The following is a 17,757-nucleotide window of genomic DNA, read 5'->3' on the forward strand; positions in this document are numbered from 1 at the left end:
AAATGACAGACCCACAATCGCACTTGTTTTAGGATTCTGTACTTATTAAATCAGAGTCCTGAGAACTGGTGATTGTAACGGAAATTAGAATGAGTCCATTAAGTTAGCATGACAACTATTTGAAGTAATGCACATTTCAATAAACACTCCTGTGTTTATTTGAATGATTCATTTTAGTGGACAAACACATGGTTTGGCTTTTACTACAAGCTTAGTCAAATAAATATTTAGAAAGAGAAAAAGGGAAAAGGAACACAGTTGGACCCACTTCCTCAAAAGTACCCAGGAACCTAATTCCCATTGATTTTAATGGGAGTTAGGTGCCTAAATACCTTTGAGGATTGTTCTTTAGTGCTGAGTTTCTCCCCATAAAATTCACCCTTTTGTGTAGAAGTACTGTTGCTCACATGACAACCAAATTCACTGACTACTCTGTGACACTGGAGTACAGAACTGTATTTCCTGCAATACTTCTGGTGAGCTAAGGAAAGTGCCGAATCACCTAACAATTCTCGGGGGGGGGGGAGGGGGAAATGAAGTGAGTGCAATGACTGTAATTAGCTAGGGATGAGAAATATCAAATTCACCCAATAATATGAATATTGGTACTATTCAGACAGATCTTTGGCTCGTGAACATTCACAGTGCACATTCAAACCCCTATTAAACTGAGTGCATTGAAAACTACTGACAACAACTGATGGCTACATTCCCTCCCCATCCTTCTTTAATTTCATCTTCCATCTGGGGTCTCGAGATACCAGTAGAAGGAAGTCTATTACTTTGTATACCAGTAGAGGAGATACCAGGAGAAGGAAGCCTATTACGTTTACTCTTTATTCTGGCTGAGAAATGCTTTCTTTATGCATGTATTAAGGGATGGGATTTTTGACCAAGTTTATGGGAGCTGGGTGCCCAAATCCCATTGAAAATCAGTGGGAATTGGGTGCCTAAGGAACTTTTGCAAATCCATCTTAAATGAACAGGCCTGTTTGAGAAGTGCCAATTACATTTGTGCTTCTAATGTAATACAATATTTCTAAATACAAACCCAGTATTTGCCTTCTTAAATTCTCTAGTCGCTAGTGTCATGCTCCTAGTGTAAACAAGTGCAGTTTACACTAGTCACCCTTAAAACCATCACAATTGTGCCTTACATAATGAAGTAAGCTTAACTAGGACTGTAATGACAGCAGTAAATAGGAGTCGTGGATCTACTGAGGTTCCATTATATGCAGTCAGCAAGCTTGTACGGGTGACCATTGTATTTACAGACAGAAGGCAACAACCCAAAATTCTCAAAAAGAAAAGGAGTACTTGTGGCACCTTAGAGACTAACCAATTTTAAATAGATTTCCACTCCATACGGCTAAATGCAGTGCCTTGCATAATGCCAGGTTTCCGAGTAACAGCCGTGCCACAAGCCCTCCTTTTCTTTTTGCGAATACAGACTAACACGGCTGTTACTCTGAAACCCAAAATTCTATTAGCCCAGATGTGGGTGGGAGTGTGGAGAGGCTATCCATAGCCAGAGTAAAGAAATAGGCTTCCTTTAGTTCTAGTCTAAACAGAAAAGCAAGGCTTCTTGTAGCCAGAGTCAACACAGGATACAGTAAGGCTCCCTATATACTGTACTGCAGGGAGCAACCTTACACTGGCAGGGGGATACACTAGATGGCCTAAGCAGCATTTTCCACTTCATGTTTTTATAATTCAGAGTGAACATGGAAACTCCTTCTCTCGCCTTCAGAATCCATCTCCGTCTCCCAATCTGCTATACTTTTTGGGCTGCTGGGCATTCTCACACTGCTCTATAGATCCCAGATGATCTAGCCATCATTGGGCAGCCAGTTCATCAAGTGGCTCCACTCTCCCGTAATCCTGGCAGGTTTTGTAGGAGACTGTGTGCCAAACCCTTTCACCTCAGCAACAAAATGTATGGATTCTTTATTTGACTTGCATAACAGCTCAGCAGAGATGCAAAGTGGGACTTGTTTGGTTCACAGGCAGAAGCTTTATGAGCTGAATGAAAGGGAATTCATTGGAAGCTATGCTAAACTTTTCTTTTGGAAGTAGTCTCAATCGCATATATAATTCAAACCATATTTCAATGGGTATTAAAAGCCAGACTCTTCTGAACACATTTCCAGTGTGATGTATGAAGATTTAGCTATGCTATTCCATTTATTTCAAAAGCAGTTAGTCATAGAATTTAAGGCCAGAGGAGACCACCAGATCATCTAGTCTGACCTCCTGAATATCACAGCCCACCAATACCACACAGTACACACACACTAAACCCAGCAACCAAAATTAGACCAAAGCATCACAGCCTGCAAGAGATCAAACTATTATGTGCCACAGGCAGAGAATAGGAGGGATCAAAGTGCACCAGTATCCGAGGCACTTGCAATGTCAAGGAATTGAGTAAATGACATATACCCAGATAATCTCAGCAAGAAATCTGCACCCACATGCTTCAGAAAAATGCTAAAAAAATTCCAAGGTTACTGCCAACCTGACCTGGAGGAAAATTCCTTCTTGACCCCACAGATGATGATCAGTTTTCGACTTTGAGCATGTGAGCAAAAACCAGCCAGCTACATACCTGAGAGGGAGAATGCTTGGTATCACATCAGTGCCCTGATCCACCCCATCCAGTGTCCCATCTCCAGCCATGGACATGCCTCGTGCTTCAGAGGAAGGAGACAAAAAAAGCCCCAAACCCTCTGGAGGAGGGAGAATCCCTTCCTGACTCCTGAAGTTAGAGTGACCAGATAGAAAGTGTGAAAAATCAGGATGGGGGTGGGGTGGTAATAGGTGCCTATATAAGAAAAAGCCCAGAATATTGGGACTGTCCCTATAAAATCAGAACATCTGGTCACCCTACCTGCAGGTGATCAGCTGAAGCTCTGAAGCATGAGATTTAGGAACATAGCTTATAAAGCAGAAGGGACTCCCAAAGCTCGCAAGCCCTGCCTCCCACCATGAGAAGAAACCTCATCATACAATCCCAATCATATATTTGTCCAGCTTTCACTTAACACTAATTAAGTTGTTTACCCCAACAACTCCTGTTAGGAGGCTGTTCCAGACCTCACCCTTCTGATGTTTAAAACCTTCTTCTAATTTGTTCATGGGCAGTTTAATGCCTCTTTGTTCTTTGGCCAGCTTTGTCCCTTAGCTTAAATAGCTCTTCACCTTCCCTGGTGTCTACCCTGCAGATATATTTATAGCATAATCATATCACCGCTCAGCCTTCATTTTGCTAGATTAAACAAGCCAAGCTCTTCCAGTCTCCTCTTATAAAATAAGGCCTCCTTTCCCCTGATCATCCTAGCAGCAATTCTCTGCCCCTGTTCCAATATGATTTCATCTTTCTTGAACATTACTCCTGCCTGAATTATGCGCTAAAAAAATAAAAAAACTCTGGGCACATTTTAAAATTCTGCAAATTTTATTCATTGTTAATTAATAAATAAATAAATGTGGAGGCTCCAGCATGGCAGTGGGGAGCACTGGCTGCATGGAGGTGGGAGATCACTCAGCAGCCCTCGCCCTCCCCCCCCCCCCCCCGAGGACATGGACTCAGTGGTGAGGCTGCACCTGACCCTGACACAGAGCAAGGGCTGGGCCTGCCCCAGAAACACCCTGGGGCCCTGCCCCTCTGCGCCAGGCACGCCAGGTGTGCGCAGACAGGCTCAGCCCAGCAAAAGCCAAGTGTGGAGGGGTATGCGGTGGGGGGGGGAACCAGGTGTGGGGTGAAAAGGTTCTGGGTGGGGCAATCTGGGTGCAGGTGGCTTAATAGGAGGGTCCGTGTGTGGGAGGGGGGAGGGATCTGGATGTACAGGGGCTCATGGGGTTCTGGGTGCAGGGGCAATGGAACTCAGTGGGGGATCCAAGTGAAGGAAGTTGGGGCTCAGCGGGGGGGGGAGGTCTGGGTGTGGGTGGATGGGGTTGGCAGGGGCAGTCTGGGGGTGGGGGAATGGGGCTCAGTAGAGGGTGGGGTGGGGGCCCAGGTGCAGCTGGTTGGGGCTCAATGGGATGGGGGTTCAGGTGTGGGGTGGCTTGTCAAGGTGGTTCAGGTGCATAGGGGAGTGGGGTTCATCGGGGTTGGGGTTTGAGATGGGGGCTCAGCAGAGGTGTGGTCTGGGTGCAGGGATGGGGATCTGGATGCAGGGGGTGAGGCTCGGCATGGTGGGGGTTTGGGTATGGGGAACTCAGTGGGGAGTTCTGGGTATCGGTGGGGGGGGTGAGCTCAGCAGGGGGGCCCAGTGGGAGGTTCTGAATGCAGGGGGGTGAGGCTCAGCAAGGGGCCTGGGTATGGGGGGGTCCAGATTCATGGAGGTTGGGTGGATGGGGGAGCAGCTCACCATACAGTGACACCTCCCCCTGCAGCTGAGGAGTGATGAAGGCGGAAAGTGGGGGGAGGGAGCTTTCTGCAGCCCGGAGAGGTTTCTGAGGGTGGGTCTGCCCCAGCCCTGGCCACTTCATGCTGGGAAAGTGAACTCCTCCCCTACTCCCAGCCCAGCCAGGGCTAGCAGCTGAGCCCAGCACAGGATAGGATCCACAGCCAGATGTGGGGGGTGGAGCTTGAGGGAGTGGGAGTTCAAGTGTGGGGGGCTCTGTGCAGGGGTAGGGGTTCTGGGTGCAGGGGTGAGGCTTAGCAGTGGGGTTTGGATATGGGGATTCTGATGCACAGGGGTTGGGCAGTCAAAGGGTAGGTCTGACCTGACCCCATATGGGTCTGACATGGCCCCAACATGGGTCTGAGCAAGCACCAGCCCCCGTCCCCTCCCCTCCCCTTCCTCCGCAGTAATTTACCTCTCTACCAGCTGCTCTGTGTGCCCAAAAGGATGCACCCGTGCTGCTGGGGAGAGGTGCATGATCGCTCCTGTGACTTCCCTTTGCTTCCTCATCAGAAAGTAATTTTTCTGCGGGGAAGCAAAGAAATCTGTGGGAGACATGAATTCTGTGCAGTGGCACAGAATTCCCCCAGGAGTAGAGCATGGATGACCAAAAGCAGTTGTCTGATTGACTATATATATATATCCATGCACAGTACTGAAACTCTAATAAACAATAGTAATAACAATGCATATATTTCTTTGCAGTAGCTCCCCATGATGTGATAGGTGTTGTCTAGAAATACAAAAAGGGATGAGCCAGAGAAGGGGAACAACAAAAGGGATTTTCTGTGCAATCCCAACAAAATTCACTACAGAGAGACAAAGTGGGTGAGGTAATATCTTTTAATGAACCAACTGGGTCGCATAAAAGATATTACCTCACCTACCTTGTGTGTCTAATATACTGGAACCAGCATGGCTACAGCTACACTGCAAACAAGATTCACTATAGGCAGCAGCACAGAAGTGGGTTTTTAATATTATTTTAAAGTAGTTTGTGGGTATGTGAATTTAAAAGTATGCACACAGAAGAACATTTATTTCAATTACAGATCCACTGTTAGCTAGACATAAATTAAGAGGAAAATATTACAATACTACTGTTAGCCCAGGGTGCAGAGTACTGTATGTAATGAAAATGTGAAGAGCTCAATTGGATATCATTACATCAGCATTAATAGGTGGGCTCTACCATATTCATGACCGTGAAAAACGTATCACAGACCGAGAAATCTGGTCTCCCCCATGAAAGCTGGTCTTTTGTGTACTTTTACCCTATACTATACTAGAGCATAAATGTGTACAAAAGTACACAGTATCTCTCAAAGTGGGGTCCTGACCCAAAAGAGACTGTAAGGCTATTGTGTGTGTGTGGTGGGGGCAGGGGGAAGATATTGCCACCCTTACTTCTGTGCTGCCTTCAGAGCTGGGCAGCCCGAGAGTTTGATGTAGTGCCAACCTTATGTCTGCACTGCTCTTGAACACTGCACTGCTCTCTGGCCACCCAAATCTGAAGGCAGTGCAGAGGCAAGGGTGCCAATACAGGGACACCCCCCGCCTCCCCCCCTCACACACAATAGCTTTGCGCCCTTCTCTTGGGTCGCCCCTCCCCCCCCTTTGAGAAATGCTGATTTAAGAGCTTTATGTGTTTATATCTTGCTGTTTTTAAATACATATTTATGCTTTGTTATAACACCATGACATTTAAGATTTAAATATATGAAACCATGAAATTCAAGATTTTTAAAATGCTATGAGCATGAAATTTACAAAAATGGACCCTGAATTTGGTAGGGCCCTAAATATAGGGGAAGAGCTGAAGTAAAGAACATTAAATGTAAACTTTAAGCCATCTGGCTTTTGCTTATAAGTAATGTAATAATACCTAGCTTTTATGCTATTTGTCAGTAGGTCTCAAAGTACTTCACAAAGGCAGTAAGGCTCATTATCCCCATTTTACAGATAGATAAACTGAGGCAGAGCGCAGTGACGTGACTGCCTCAAGGTTGGCCAGCAGGCCAGTGGCTGAGCCAGAAATATGACCCAAGTCTCCTGAGTCCCAGACCTATGCTCTATCCACCTGACTACACTGCTTCTGAGAGCAGACAGAAAATATTAATAGTATTTAATAAAGTGGAGTCAATTGACTTTAGTACTGTTCTAAGTGATATTCTTTGGTGTATTCTTGGGTGTATTCAGTTTTGTCCTATTAAAATGAAATAGAATAATATATAATACAGCAAGCTGTTTAAAAATGTATATCAATTATTAAAAGAATTTATTTACATTGCTATTTGAAAGCTAGGATTGAAATATTGTCCAATTACTATGGACAGTTTATTTTAATTATGTTTCCAGGAGTCCAATATGTCTACAAGAATAACAACACTAATCTGAACTGAAGTACAGGACAAGGTCACTGAGATGATAAATACACCTTCACCTAGCCAAAGCTTTAGCGTTTTGTACAGTAAACTCACATTGAAGTGATTAGCTTTTTTGTACTGCCGGGGCATTCCTGGAAATAAATGTTTTGTCTCTCTGCCAATTAGCATCCTTGGGCTAGCATCAAAGGACACTGCATTACAGATGTGGAACTTTCCTCCTCTGAGATTGACCTTACTATTTGTAGCAGCTCTGGAATGTTGGGGTAGCAAAGGATGGGCTGATACCCTTTATTTCCCCTCAAGAAACTGATTTGCTCTGAAGAGATCTCTTTTGCATTGTACAGGTATATACAACTGCAATCAAAGCCTGCATTGTGAAGCTAAGAAATGAGTATGGAGGAACGCAAAGGGAGAGTATGAGGATTACAACACATTAAATATATGCTCACTTCAAAGGTAAGTGTGTTTAATCAAATTTAATCTTCTTAGGAGAAACTATTGTCATTTTCATAACAAATGTTGGAAAGTGTATCTTGGTTATTAAGCGGCTATGTCTGGTAGATCAAAAAGATCACTATTTTTTTTTACATATTGAAAACTTCCAAATATTGATCTAGACAATTCAGAAAGTTCACAGCTCTGAATGCATGTACAAGCGTTTTTATGTACAGGCATGATTGTAGAACCCTCACTCACACAAGAACTCCCATTCATTTATCTAAGTGATCACTTCATACACTCCTCTTACAGTGGTTGCTAGTGAGCTGGAACCCCTTTCAGTTTAAATAGGAGGGAACTAGTCAACTTTGAATTCAAAGGTTTCAGAGTAGCAGCCGTGTTAGTCTGTATTCATAAAAAGCATAAGCTTTCGTGAGCTGCATCCGATGAAGTGAGCTGTAGCTCACGAAAGCTTACGCTCAAATAAATTGGTTAGTCTCTAAGGTGCCACTAGTACTCCTTTTCTTTTTTTGAATTCAAAGGAGCAACACTGATTTGCACTGTCTGATTTCAAATTTGTAATATGATGAAGAATACTTTTTAAGGACAGAAAATTAGCTGTGAGATCTTACCCCCACTCTGGCCCCTTTACATTCAATAAAAGGGCTGGAGTGGTGTAAAGAGGTCCTAAAAGCTCCATATCCAGCTAAGAAAGGATTCTCCCCAGTGATGGCACTGCAAAAGACAGCTGTAAAGCTGAACTTCAAGGACCTTTTGCTAGCCATGGCACAGGGAGCACACTTGATACGGGCAGGATGACCAGATGGCAAGTGTGAAAAATCAAGATACCTTTTTTTCAGAGGGGGAAAGGGGAGCGATAGTTGCGTATATAAGACAAAGCCCCTAATATCAGGACGGTTCTGATAATATCAGGACATCTGGTCACACTAGATATGGGGTGGAGGGTGATTGGGGCATGTTGGGGGTCAAATCTCAGCAGGCAATGATTCTGGGCAGAATTTAGGGTAACCACCTTTGTTGGATGGAAATAAGGGTAAACCATGTGAAAATAAGGGATAATGCTTTATTTTAAAGGGACATTTTAGGGAAACACCATTTCCCTTAGCATATCATATATTTTTCTCTCAAGTGTACATTTCTACTGCTCGCAAGTATACAATTCAATTATCATAAGTGTCAATTCAGTGTTCAACATGGTACTTAGTATCAATTTTAATACCTCTCACTACATCTTAAAATAAGGGAGGTATGGTCACCTTAGCAGTACTATGGTCCATACAGCAGCCCTCATGGTTGTTTAAGGGAAGGGGAGACTACCATAGCCCCTCTTCCCCCTGGGCTTTGAGCCTCTAAGAGGCTCATCACAGAATCTCACCTAGGTATCAGTCAGTCAGCGTTTGACTTTCTTTGATCAATAACTGAACCTGATATATCACTTCAGTGATTCGTGTCATAATCAGAACAGCATAATCAGAACAGCTGCACTGAGTCGCTAATACAATATTTCCTTGTGCAAAGATGTGACTGAGTACATGGATGCCTCTGGCAAAAGGATAATACAGACGCTCCCTGACTTACCCAAGCGTTCCATTCCGGAACACCTTACATAAGTCGAAATTTGCATAAGTCAGAAACGTATCTCCGGCCATTACGCAAAAAAACCCAACAACCCAAACCCTCCTATTTCTAGCTTACGGAAGTTTTTCCGTAAGCTTGGATTTGCATAAGTTGGGTTTGCTCTATAAAGCCAAATGCCTTTTGCCTCCTAGTCATTTTTTCTCTCCAAAAATGAGTTTTAGTTGACTTAACCTGTATACAAGTTTAATTTTCTCTAACAAAGAGTTACATTATTCTGTGATATTGAAGAGATAGAGACTAATAATAATGATGGGGTGAAAAAATGTAAGTTGAATACTTTTGCCTTTCACAATAGCATTGAAGTTATGTGGGTTTTTCTGTATTGACAGGTGGAATGCACCAGGAGTTGAGAAATGAACATGGAGAGCTAAGGCAAGGCCATTCCACATATCTGGCTTCAACAAACAGAGAGATAGTCTTACTTGCAAATAAAATAAATACCAAAGCATACAATAGACCACTGTGAAGGTCAAGGATTCACATCTTTCATTGATTTGCAGGTGCACAAGTCAGATATTTTTCTAAACAGTGTCAGGAGATAACTTGGCATCTGTAAGGGTCTTCTCTCAGACACACACCTGGTGGCATGTATGGACAGCAGGGAGGCATCCACAAAAACAGACACAGCACTCTTGAATGTAAAATTTTTCAATTCATTACACAAATCAATATTGAATACCTTGGAAAAAACAGGGTCAATTCTGATCTCATTTACACCAGTGAAAAATCTGATGTAATTCCATTGACTTACAATATATATGAGATCAGAATTTGTTGTTCTTTATTTATAGCACAAAAAACTTAAGGCCCATTTCGCAGATTTTTCTATTTTATTTGTATGTTAAACTCACTGTTTGCAAGAGCCCCATTGAGTGAAATAACTATTGACTACATATAGCAGATGCTTTTGCAGATCATTTGCAAATGTATTTTAGAGCAGTATTTAATTCTCGAGCTGGGAAAAAATATTCAACTTTACCAACCTTTAAAGAAAATTTTGGCATTTCTTAGGAAACTACTGAAACATATTCCCTCTTCATGTCCTTTTGGTTAAGTGAATGGCAGAAAGCCTTATAAAATATGACTTTACCCTGTGTCTATGGTAGTAATTCATAATGCTGTCTGTAAAGTCATAGGCCCAAATTTAAGGAGTTTCAAGCACAGACTTAGTCACCTTCTGCTTCCTCTGATACAGGAATGGGCTGGGGGCTAACTTGGCCCCATCCTGACATAAACAAGGCTGGTCTAATTTATGATGGCTATCACAGTCTAGTAGCCCAAGATTCCCAGAGTACAATGCACTCCAGACACTTCCCGTAATGCTTCTATCACTCATGATATGATTTGGTCTGATATGGTGGTGTTAGCAATCTGACAGCTGTTTCTTCTGTCCCTAAAGAACTCTGGCCATCCCACATTGCAAGCACGGCTCAGTAACTCAGAAGAACTTAATAAAATAAGTATGAAACCAAATGGTTGTAGCTGACATACTGTGTCGTGTTCCTGCAAAATTACCATTTGAAGATAAGCACAATTTGCAGAATTCTGTGCAAGAGCCATTCAAATTTTATTCATTGAAAGCTCCTGAGAGTTTGAAGTTTTGGTATTCTAGAATTAATTCTACATTTCATGTTAGCATGAATATATGTGGCCAGAAATCACAAGTTAAAGAAGACATAAGGGCCTATGCAAAGGAAGAGGGTTAAAATGAATTGAACTACAAAAAATACAGTATGACCTGTGCTTTTTCCTAAACAGGGTTCCCTGGAAAGTACAGAGCAGTTCTTAAATTTTTAAATGAAGCCACTGCTTTTACTGACACAGGAACACAGCTTTAAATGTAGTAGTGGTGGGTAAGCGGATGGGGGTGGAGTTTATGTGTTTAGATCTTAAAACAATCATGGCTTGATATGCTGCAGACTAGGAACAAACATTCTCTCTTTTTTTCTTAATAAATGGTTTTAAGAGAAGAATCTACGTCAGAATACACTGTACATTAGCTATTAGAGCAACCAATATGCAAAAGAAGCAGGTAATAGCTAGCAAACCAATTCTGCCACCCCCAGTCATGTGTAATACGTTACTCCTCAATAGCCCCAGAGAAATCAGAAATCAGTAATGGTACTAATCAATGTGAGTAGGTGTGGCAGAATATGACCCTGTGTGATCAATTCACTTTTTTGATTGACTATTATTCAATGTGAATATCCATACTGAAATTTTATAATAACCATAACCATCACTTCCTGAATAGATTTCCAATGATCATAAGCATATCATTAGGGTAGACAGAAAAGGAGTACTTGTGGCACCTTAGAGACTAACATCGGAGTGAGCTGTAGCTCACGAAAGCTTATGCTCAAATAAATTTGTTAGTCTCTAAGGTGCCACAAGTACTCCTTTTCTTTTTGCGGACACAGACTAACATGGCTGCTACTCTGAAATCTGTCATTAGGGTAGACAGTAGTTCATATTGAAAAACTGATTACAATATACACTAGAATAATAAATGTAACTGCTAAATAGGGTAAGTGTAAAATCTCTTTTCCACATTGCCATTACAGTTACCATTATGTTCTTCCATATTTACTTGGAAAAGAATGTGCTTGTTAATGCCCCACAAATCTGTAATGCAAATGCTTCCTACCTTGTAAATCCAGAGATACCACTGCTGTGTCATCCTCTAATCCTTCAATCACCTCACATTTATATCTCCCATAATCCTCCAGTGTTATATCTGTGATTAGAAGAGAAGCATCATTTTCACTGCCTTTTTTCAGAAACACCCTGCCCTGGTAGTTTCCATAACTCTTCTGGTGGAGTCCCATTGCGACAAAGACGTCCACTTCCTTGAGGTAATCTGAGGTGAGTTTGGTCCACTTGACACGGATCTTGTGGGTTCCTGAGCCGGCTGATGTATGGTCACGATAAAATTTACACGGTAGTGTGATATTGCCACCCCTGTGTGAGAAGACTTTTGTTTGTTCTGCTTCCACAAGTAGACGGGGTCCATTTTCTGATAGAATTTGAAAAAAAAAAGAAAACAAAACAAACAAATAAATAAAAAGAACCATTAGTCTGCATTCTAGCTTTTACAAAATGGGATACATGATCTGTGCAGTAGTAAACATTAGCTATTTGATACAATAGTTCTGCATGATCACTCTCCTACAGCTGTGTTGTACTGTACTGCAGGTATTTAGTACCAGGCTTACTATACTAGTTTTATCCTTGATAATAAATCTCTACAATTTGAAATGAGAAGGTACCTCTAATGTAGTCCTTGCTTCTTTGATGAATAGGCTACTAATACATAATTGATAAATTAACATTAGTAAGTAAATTATTGATTTCATCTACTTACAAAGGGCCAGACTGTGACCCAGCGAATGCATGAAGGATGGGGTACAAGGCTACATTGTAACAGGTAACAATTCAAAAGGTAGCGCAGTTTGTGGTCCCACTACTCTCCTTCCAACACTGGTGGTCAGGGAGTGGGCAGGCAGGAGGGAGGATTAAGGAGCCAATCCGCACAGCTGAGCTGCCACCCTGCAGGAAGTAATTTATGACAAGTATAGGAGTGGGGCAGATTACTTTCCCTTGAATAAAGAAAGGAACCAGCACGTGTGATCAGGAAGGCAAAGGACAAAAGACTTGTCATCAGTGGTCAGCACAGAATTAATCTCCCATGACTCCAAAGAGTCAGAGATCCTTTACGTTGTACAAATCACAACCTTATGTCTTTGCTCAGTGTAACCCTGTACACAACAATGGTTTTCGAGAACACCCAGTGCCCTTCCATCAAAAATCCGTCATGCACAAGTGTGGTCACTCACAACGGATCATTCTCTTAAAATGTGTGGTCCTTTGGGGTCCAGATTATGGAACCCTTATTCATACTGGTGAGCACTTACTCATGTGAATAGTCCCACTAAAAGCACCAGGGACTACACGTGGATAAGAGCGCTCAACCAGTGTGAGGAAGAACTCCACAATCTGACCCTTGATTCACATACTACTTTGATGGCACCACGACCTTGCAATCAGTGAAGATTTTTGACAGGGTGGAATAAGATTATTCATTTGAGGCTTGTTTTGGCCCAAACTGTATTACTGATAAGCATTTTTTAAAATAATAATACAGCAGGGACCAGTACATGAAAGGATGTCCAATTTTCTCCTCATATTTTATTGTAGCCCTGGGGTTAGTGTTAAATTCAGTTGACTGAGGTTCCCTAGTGTTTGGAAGTTTATCCAAATTTATCTAAAACTTTTGTCAACTCCTCTTCAAATGCCTTTCTTTATGCTATCACCAGCCTTCTTTCAAGCCAATGAAATCCCCCCTCCCCTTCCCTTCATGTACGCACACACACGTCAACAGCTCCTCCTTTTCCCCTCTACCCCAGATTCCCTATTCCAAGCTCCATTTTGCCTTCAGCAGACCGCTATTCCTGGTACTCTGACAGATCATCATGTTTAGTACAGTCAGCTGAACCAATTGTTCTCTTCAAATCTCGTGTGCTGTGGAGCTTCTCTGTGTCAAACATACATCATTCAATAGACTGTGTTGCCTTAGGACAGGGATCGGCAACCTTTGGCATGTGGCCCATCAGGGAAATCCACTGGCGGGCTGGGATGGTTTGTTTACCTGCAGCGTCCGCATGATTGGCCGATCGCAGCTCCCACTGGCCATGGTTCGCCCTTCCAGGCCAATGGGGGCTGCGGGAAGTGGTGCGGGCCGAGGGATGTGCTGGCTGCTGCTTCCTGCAGTCCCCATTGGCCTGGAACGGCGAACCATGGCCAGTGGGAGCTGCGATCGGTCGAACCTGTGGACGCTGCAGATAAACAAACCGGCCCGGCCCGCCAGCGGATTTCCCTGAAGGGCCACGTGTCAAAGATTGCCGATCCCTGCCTTAGGCTAACCCCAGAAAGCACAAGATTTGAGGTGGCAATCAGCGCAGCAGCCCAGCTGCCCAGTAGATGGATTAATTCCCTTCGCAGCGCACCTCCCCCACCCCCACCTCTGCTCCATGCGTAGCTTGCCAAAATGGATGTAGTAAGCTCAGTCCTTCTGGAAATAGCTCCAGATTCTGTTGTCTTTTATCATTAAAGACACTGACTAATACTAAGTAAGGAATCACCGAAGATCCACTTATTACAAGAAAATTACTAAACTCACTGTACAAATAGGACAAGAAAAAAGACTTTGTAATTCCACAAATGTGGTCTGTACTGAACTGAACTGCCTAGAAATGTGCATCCCAAATATAGGGTCTAATTTTGCTCCCATTGAAGTTAATGGCCATGGGCGGTGAGTATCACAGACCAGGTGATGCTCAGCCTCCCCAAACAGCAAGGTGTGGGCTGCCTATGCTCCATTCTGAGGCCCCTGTCCTGCTTCCCACTCTTCCCCTGGGCCTAGGCTGTGGTTGGGACTAGGGCAGGCTGGCCGGTGGACTGGGATTCAGGGCAGCTGGGGCTGGTGCTCGTGCAGCCCAGCGCTCCGTGGCTGCGGGTGCTGAGGGTTGTGCAGCCTGCCTGGCACTCCAGGGCTGGGGGCACTGGAGGCTGTGGAGGGGAGCTCGGGGCTCTAGCAGGGGAGGGGAGTGACCTCGGGCAGAAAGGGCATGGCCGGGGGCTATCCTCCCTGAATGGGTGGTTCACACACTGCCTATGTTAATTGCACAGATCCAAAGCCCATTGAAGTCAATGGCAGTTTTCTATTCACTTCAGTGGGCTTTGGATCAAGCCCTTAGGACCAAAAGCCTAGAGACACATGAAAAAGTGTAAACACAATTACTATGACTGAATGCACAAAAGGCATGCAGTCCAGATAGGCAAAGAAGCCCTGGAGGAAGAAAGGAGTAAGATGGGACTTTGAGAAGCAGGAGAAAAGACTATGGAACTGCAAGTATGAGGCCCTTTTCTGCAGCCACAGCAGCAGCCATGAGCCAAGAAGCAGAAAGTCACATCCTCACATTCCATCTAAAGTGCATTAGAACAACGAAATATCAGGCTTTTACGAAGGCACTCCTGTACTAATGGTACCCACCACCACTAGATAAGGAAACAGATCTTAAGATTTTTTTTTAAAAAAACCCTTTGTTTGATAGCATTCTGTCTGGCAAGGAATCACTTATCATCTGTTGTGTTTGTGAAATCTCTACTTTATCATTTTGCCTTTAGGGTCCCTACTTCTCTATTGTTTATCTGTATGGGTTCTACCTGGTTCTTTGATTGTTCTGTCTGTTAAATTACTAATTTTGCAAGATTTAAATCAACTAAGGTGATGGGGTATGGTTAAATAATTGTTTTGCAATATATGTTAGAATTGGCCAAAGAATTATTTTGTAATACTTTAGTAAAATGATGGGTTACGGTATAGCTAAGCAGGACTTAAGGTTCATTATATAAACTGGGCTCCAAAAGGAAGTGCTTTGGAACCAACTCCAGGACACAGCCCAAGATCAGAGCTACCAGACCTCAACACTCTGCCAACTATATCATTCAAACGCTGGAGTCCCAGATGACCTGAACCTGACTGGCCACCAGGAAAAGTTCATCTGCCTTATTGGGAGTGGTGAGCCTTGTATGCTTAGTGTGTGCATTCTGTTTTGGTGATTGTTAATAAATAGAGGTTTAGGATATTACTGTGTAAGGTTCTTTCACTGATAAAATACCCCGCAAACCCGCAGAAGGTTATGCCCTGAGCCCCAGGAATCGGGTATGGGTGGGTTCCTAAATTAAGAGGGTTACGCCTTGCGCCCTGGGAACTGGGTAAAGGTGGATGTCCTAGAGTAGGGGTAGTCAATTATTTTTTGTCAAAGTCAAAATTTCTTGGTCAAGGTATAGTCAAGACTCCAAAGAAAATAATAATAAATATAATAATAATAATACAACATGTAAATAAAAAGATTTGGGGTCTGTTCAAAATCATCTGGCGGTCCAGATTCAGCCCATGGTCTGCCTATTGACTACCCCTGCCCTAGGATCATAGAATTCCAGGGCTGGAAGGGACCTCAGGAGATCATCTAGTCCAACCCCTTCTGCTCAAAGCAGGACCAATCCCCAATTTTTGACCCAGATCCCTAAATGTCCCCCTCAAAGATTGAACTCACAACCCTGTGTTTAGCAGGCCAATGCTCAAACCACTGAGCTATCCGTCCCCCCAGAGGGAGTGGGTGAGTGAGTGAGTGGGTAAAAAAAGGATCAGACAAGATAAGTTCTGAATGAAAAACATTATACTGTGGTCCACACCTTACCCATCCAGTTGTCAATTTGTGCAGTGCAAGCACTCATTTTGTGCCGCCATTGCAGTGACTGCAGGAGCCACACAATAATGTCAATATTTTTGGAAGCAGCTCTAGGCTTTTGATCGTTTGAAAAAAATCTGTTGGGTAAATGATACATTCATTCCCCAGTAATGGGCAGCATATGCTTGACTCCCGTATGCACTACATGTTGGGGTACATGAAACTTAGCAAAAGACATGTAAACACATCAGGAAATGCTGCCTTTTATCATAACATAATTTGCATATCTATTCACATTCAGAAGGTGTAATCACAGAGACAAACTCATACAGCAACTTACTAGAGACAGATTTAAGAGTAAGATATACGGCATCCCAAATACTTTCGTTTTTAGTCAGGAGGGAATGTGCAAAAAAAAAAAAATTACTAATGTATGTGCAGAATGCCTATGTAATCAGTGTTGGCAGCTCTTTCAATTTCCTCCTGACTAACGTAGGTTGAGCTGAGTTGTAACCAGTCTCATTATAATGAGAGACGTTCCATCCCTCTTATTCTACCTGCGGGAACCCCCTCTCTGATTGGTTGCTCTTCCCCACTCCCACCACCAATCAGGGCTGCTGCAGGAGGAAGGCAGAATTCCTTCCCCCTCCCCTCAGGATAGAGAAGTTTTTTGGATAGAGGATGGGTAGAGAGAACAGACGACACCATTCTCACAGGAGGTGAGGAGGGAGCAGAAAGAGCCCATCAACTCAGGTGATTCTGCTCACTCCTCCCCCTACTCCCCTGTGAAAAATGCATCTGTCTGTGGGCTGCTCTTTCCCCTGCTCCTGTGTCCATCTTGGCAACACCAGGCCAGACAAGAGAAAAAGGGGCAGGCAGGAGGAGAATCCCTGGAGCTACTCTGCCTCTCTCTTACGCCTGGGAAAGGAGAGAACTGAACTCCACAGTAGCTCCGCCTGCGCAGGCCTGGGATAGGAGGGTGACAAGCCCCAATACCTGCTGAAGAAGCAGAGCTGGGTTGTGGGAAAGGCAGATGTGGGGCTTATCGGGGAGGAATGGCTGTGCAGTCTGCAGGGGGTGCACAATGAATTGCTGGGCTCAGAAACAGGCAGATGTGTGGCTAGGGAGGGCACAAGTTGAATGAATTAAAGTGTTGAATTTTGAGGAGAGCTAGAAGCTCTGTACCATCAGGCAGCCAGTGAGAGCTCCTACGGCTGGGGCCAAAATCACCTTACTCAGTAAATCAGAGGGAATTAGCAACACTAATTGTCTCTCCCTCATACACACACAGATTGGGCAGGAGGGAGTTCACAAATCAAAAGCAAAACCAAAAATACAAGATTATCTTTTTTTAAAAAGAAATAAACAAAAAAATCCAACAAAACGCTCATGATTTTTTGGGGTCTGACTCATGATTTTTGAACTTTTGGAGCTGGCAATATTGGGTAACCTTCTGGTGACTGTATGTTGCGACCAGGGGCGGCTCTATCAATTTTGCCGCCCCAAGCAGTCACTGCCGAATTGCCGCCGCCGCAACATCCCCATTCTAAATGCCGCCCCAAGCATCTGCTCGGAAAGCTGGTGCTTGGACCCAGCCCTGGTTGTGACCCT

The 17,757-nt window shown here is 43.7% G+C and overlaps 1 protein-coding gene across 1 annotated transcript in view; it reads right to left on the bottom strand.

The window, feature by feature from the left end:
• Window positions 1-17,757, bottom strand: part of HAPLN1 (hyaluronan and proteoglycan link protein 1) — a 90,211-nt gene that overhangs the window by 15,294 nt on the left and 57,160 nt on the right. Inside the window, exon 3 of the mRNA XM_073346211.2 lies at window positions 11,541-11,909. Within this exon, the coding sequence (XP_073202312.1) occupies window positions 11,541-11,909 (369 nt within the window). The remainder of the gene's footprint in view (window positions 1-11,540; window positions 11,910-17,757) is intronic.

This window comes from Lepidochelys kempii, chromosome 5 (assembly GCF_965140285.1).
Source record: "Lepidochelys kempii isolate rLepKem1 chromosome 5, rLepKem1.hap1, whole genome shotgun sequence".
In the NCBI taxonomy this organism is placed as follows: domain Eukaryota; kingdom Metazoa; phylum Chordata; order Testudines; family Cheloniidae; genus Lepidochelys; species Lepidochelys kempii.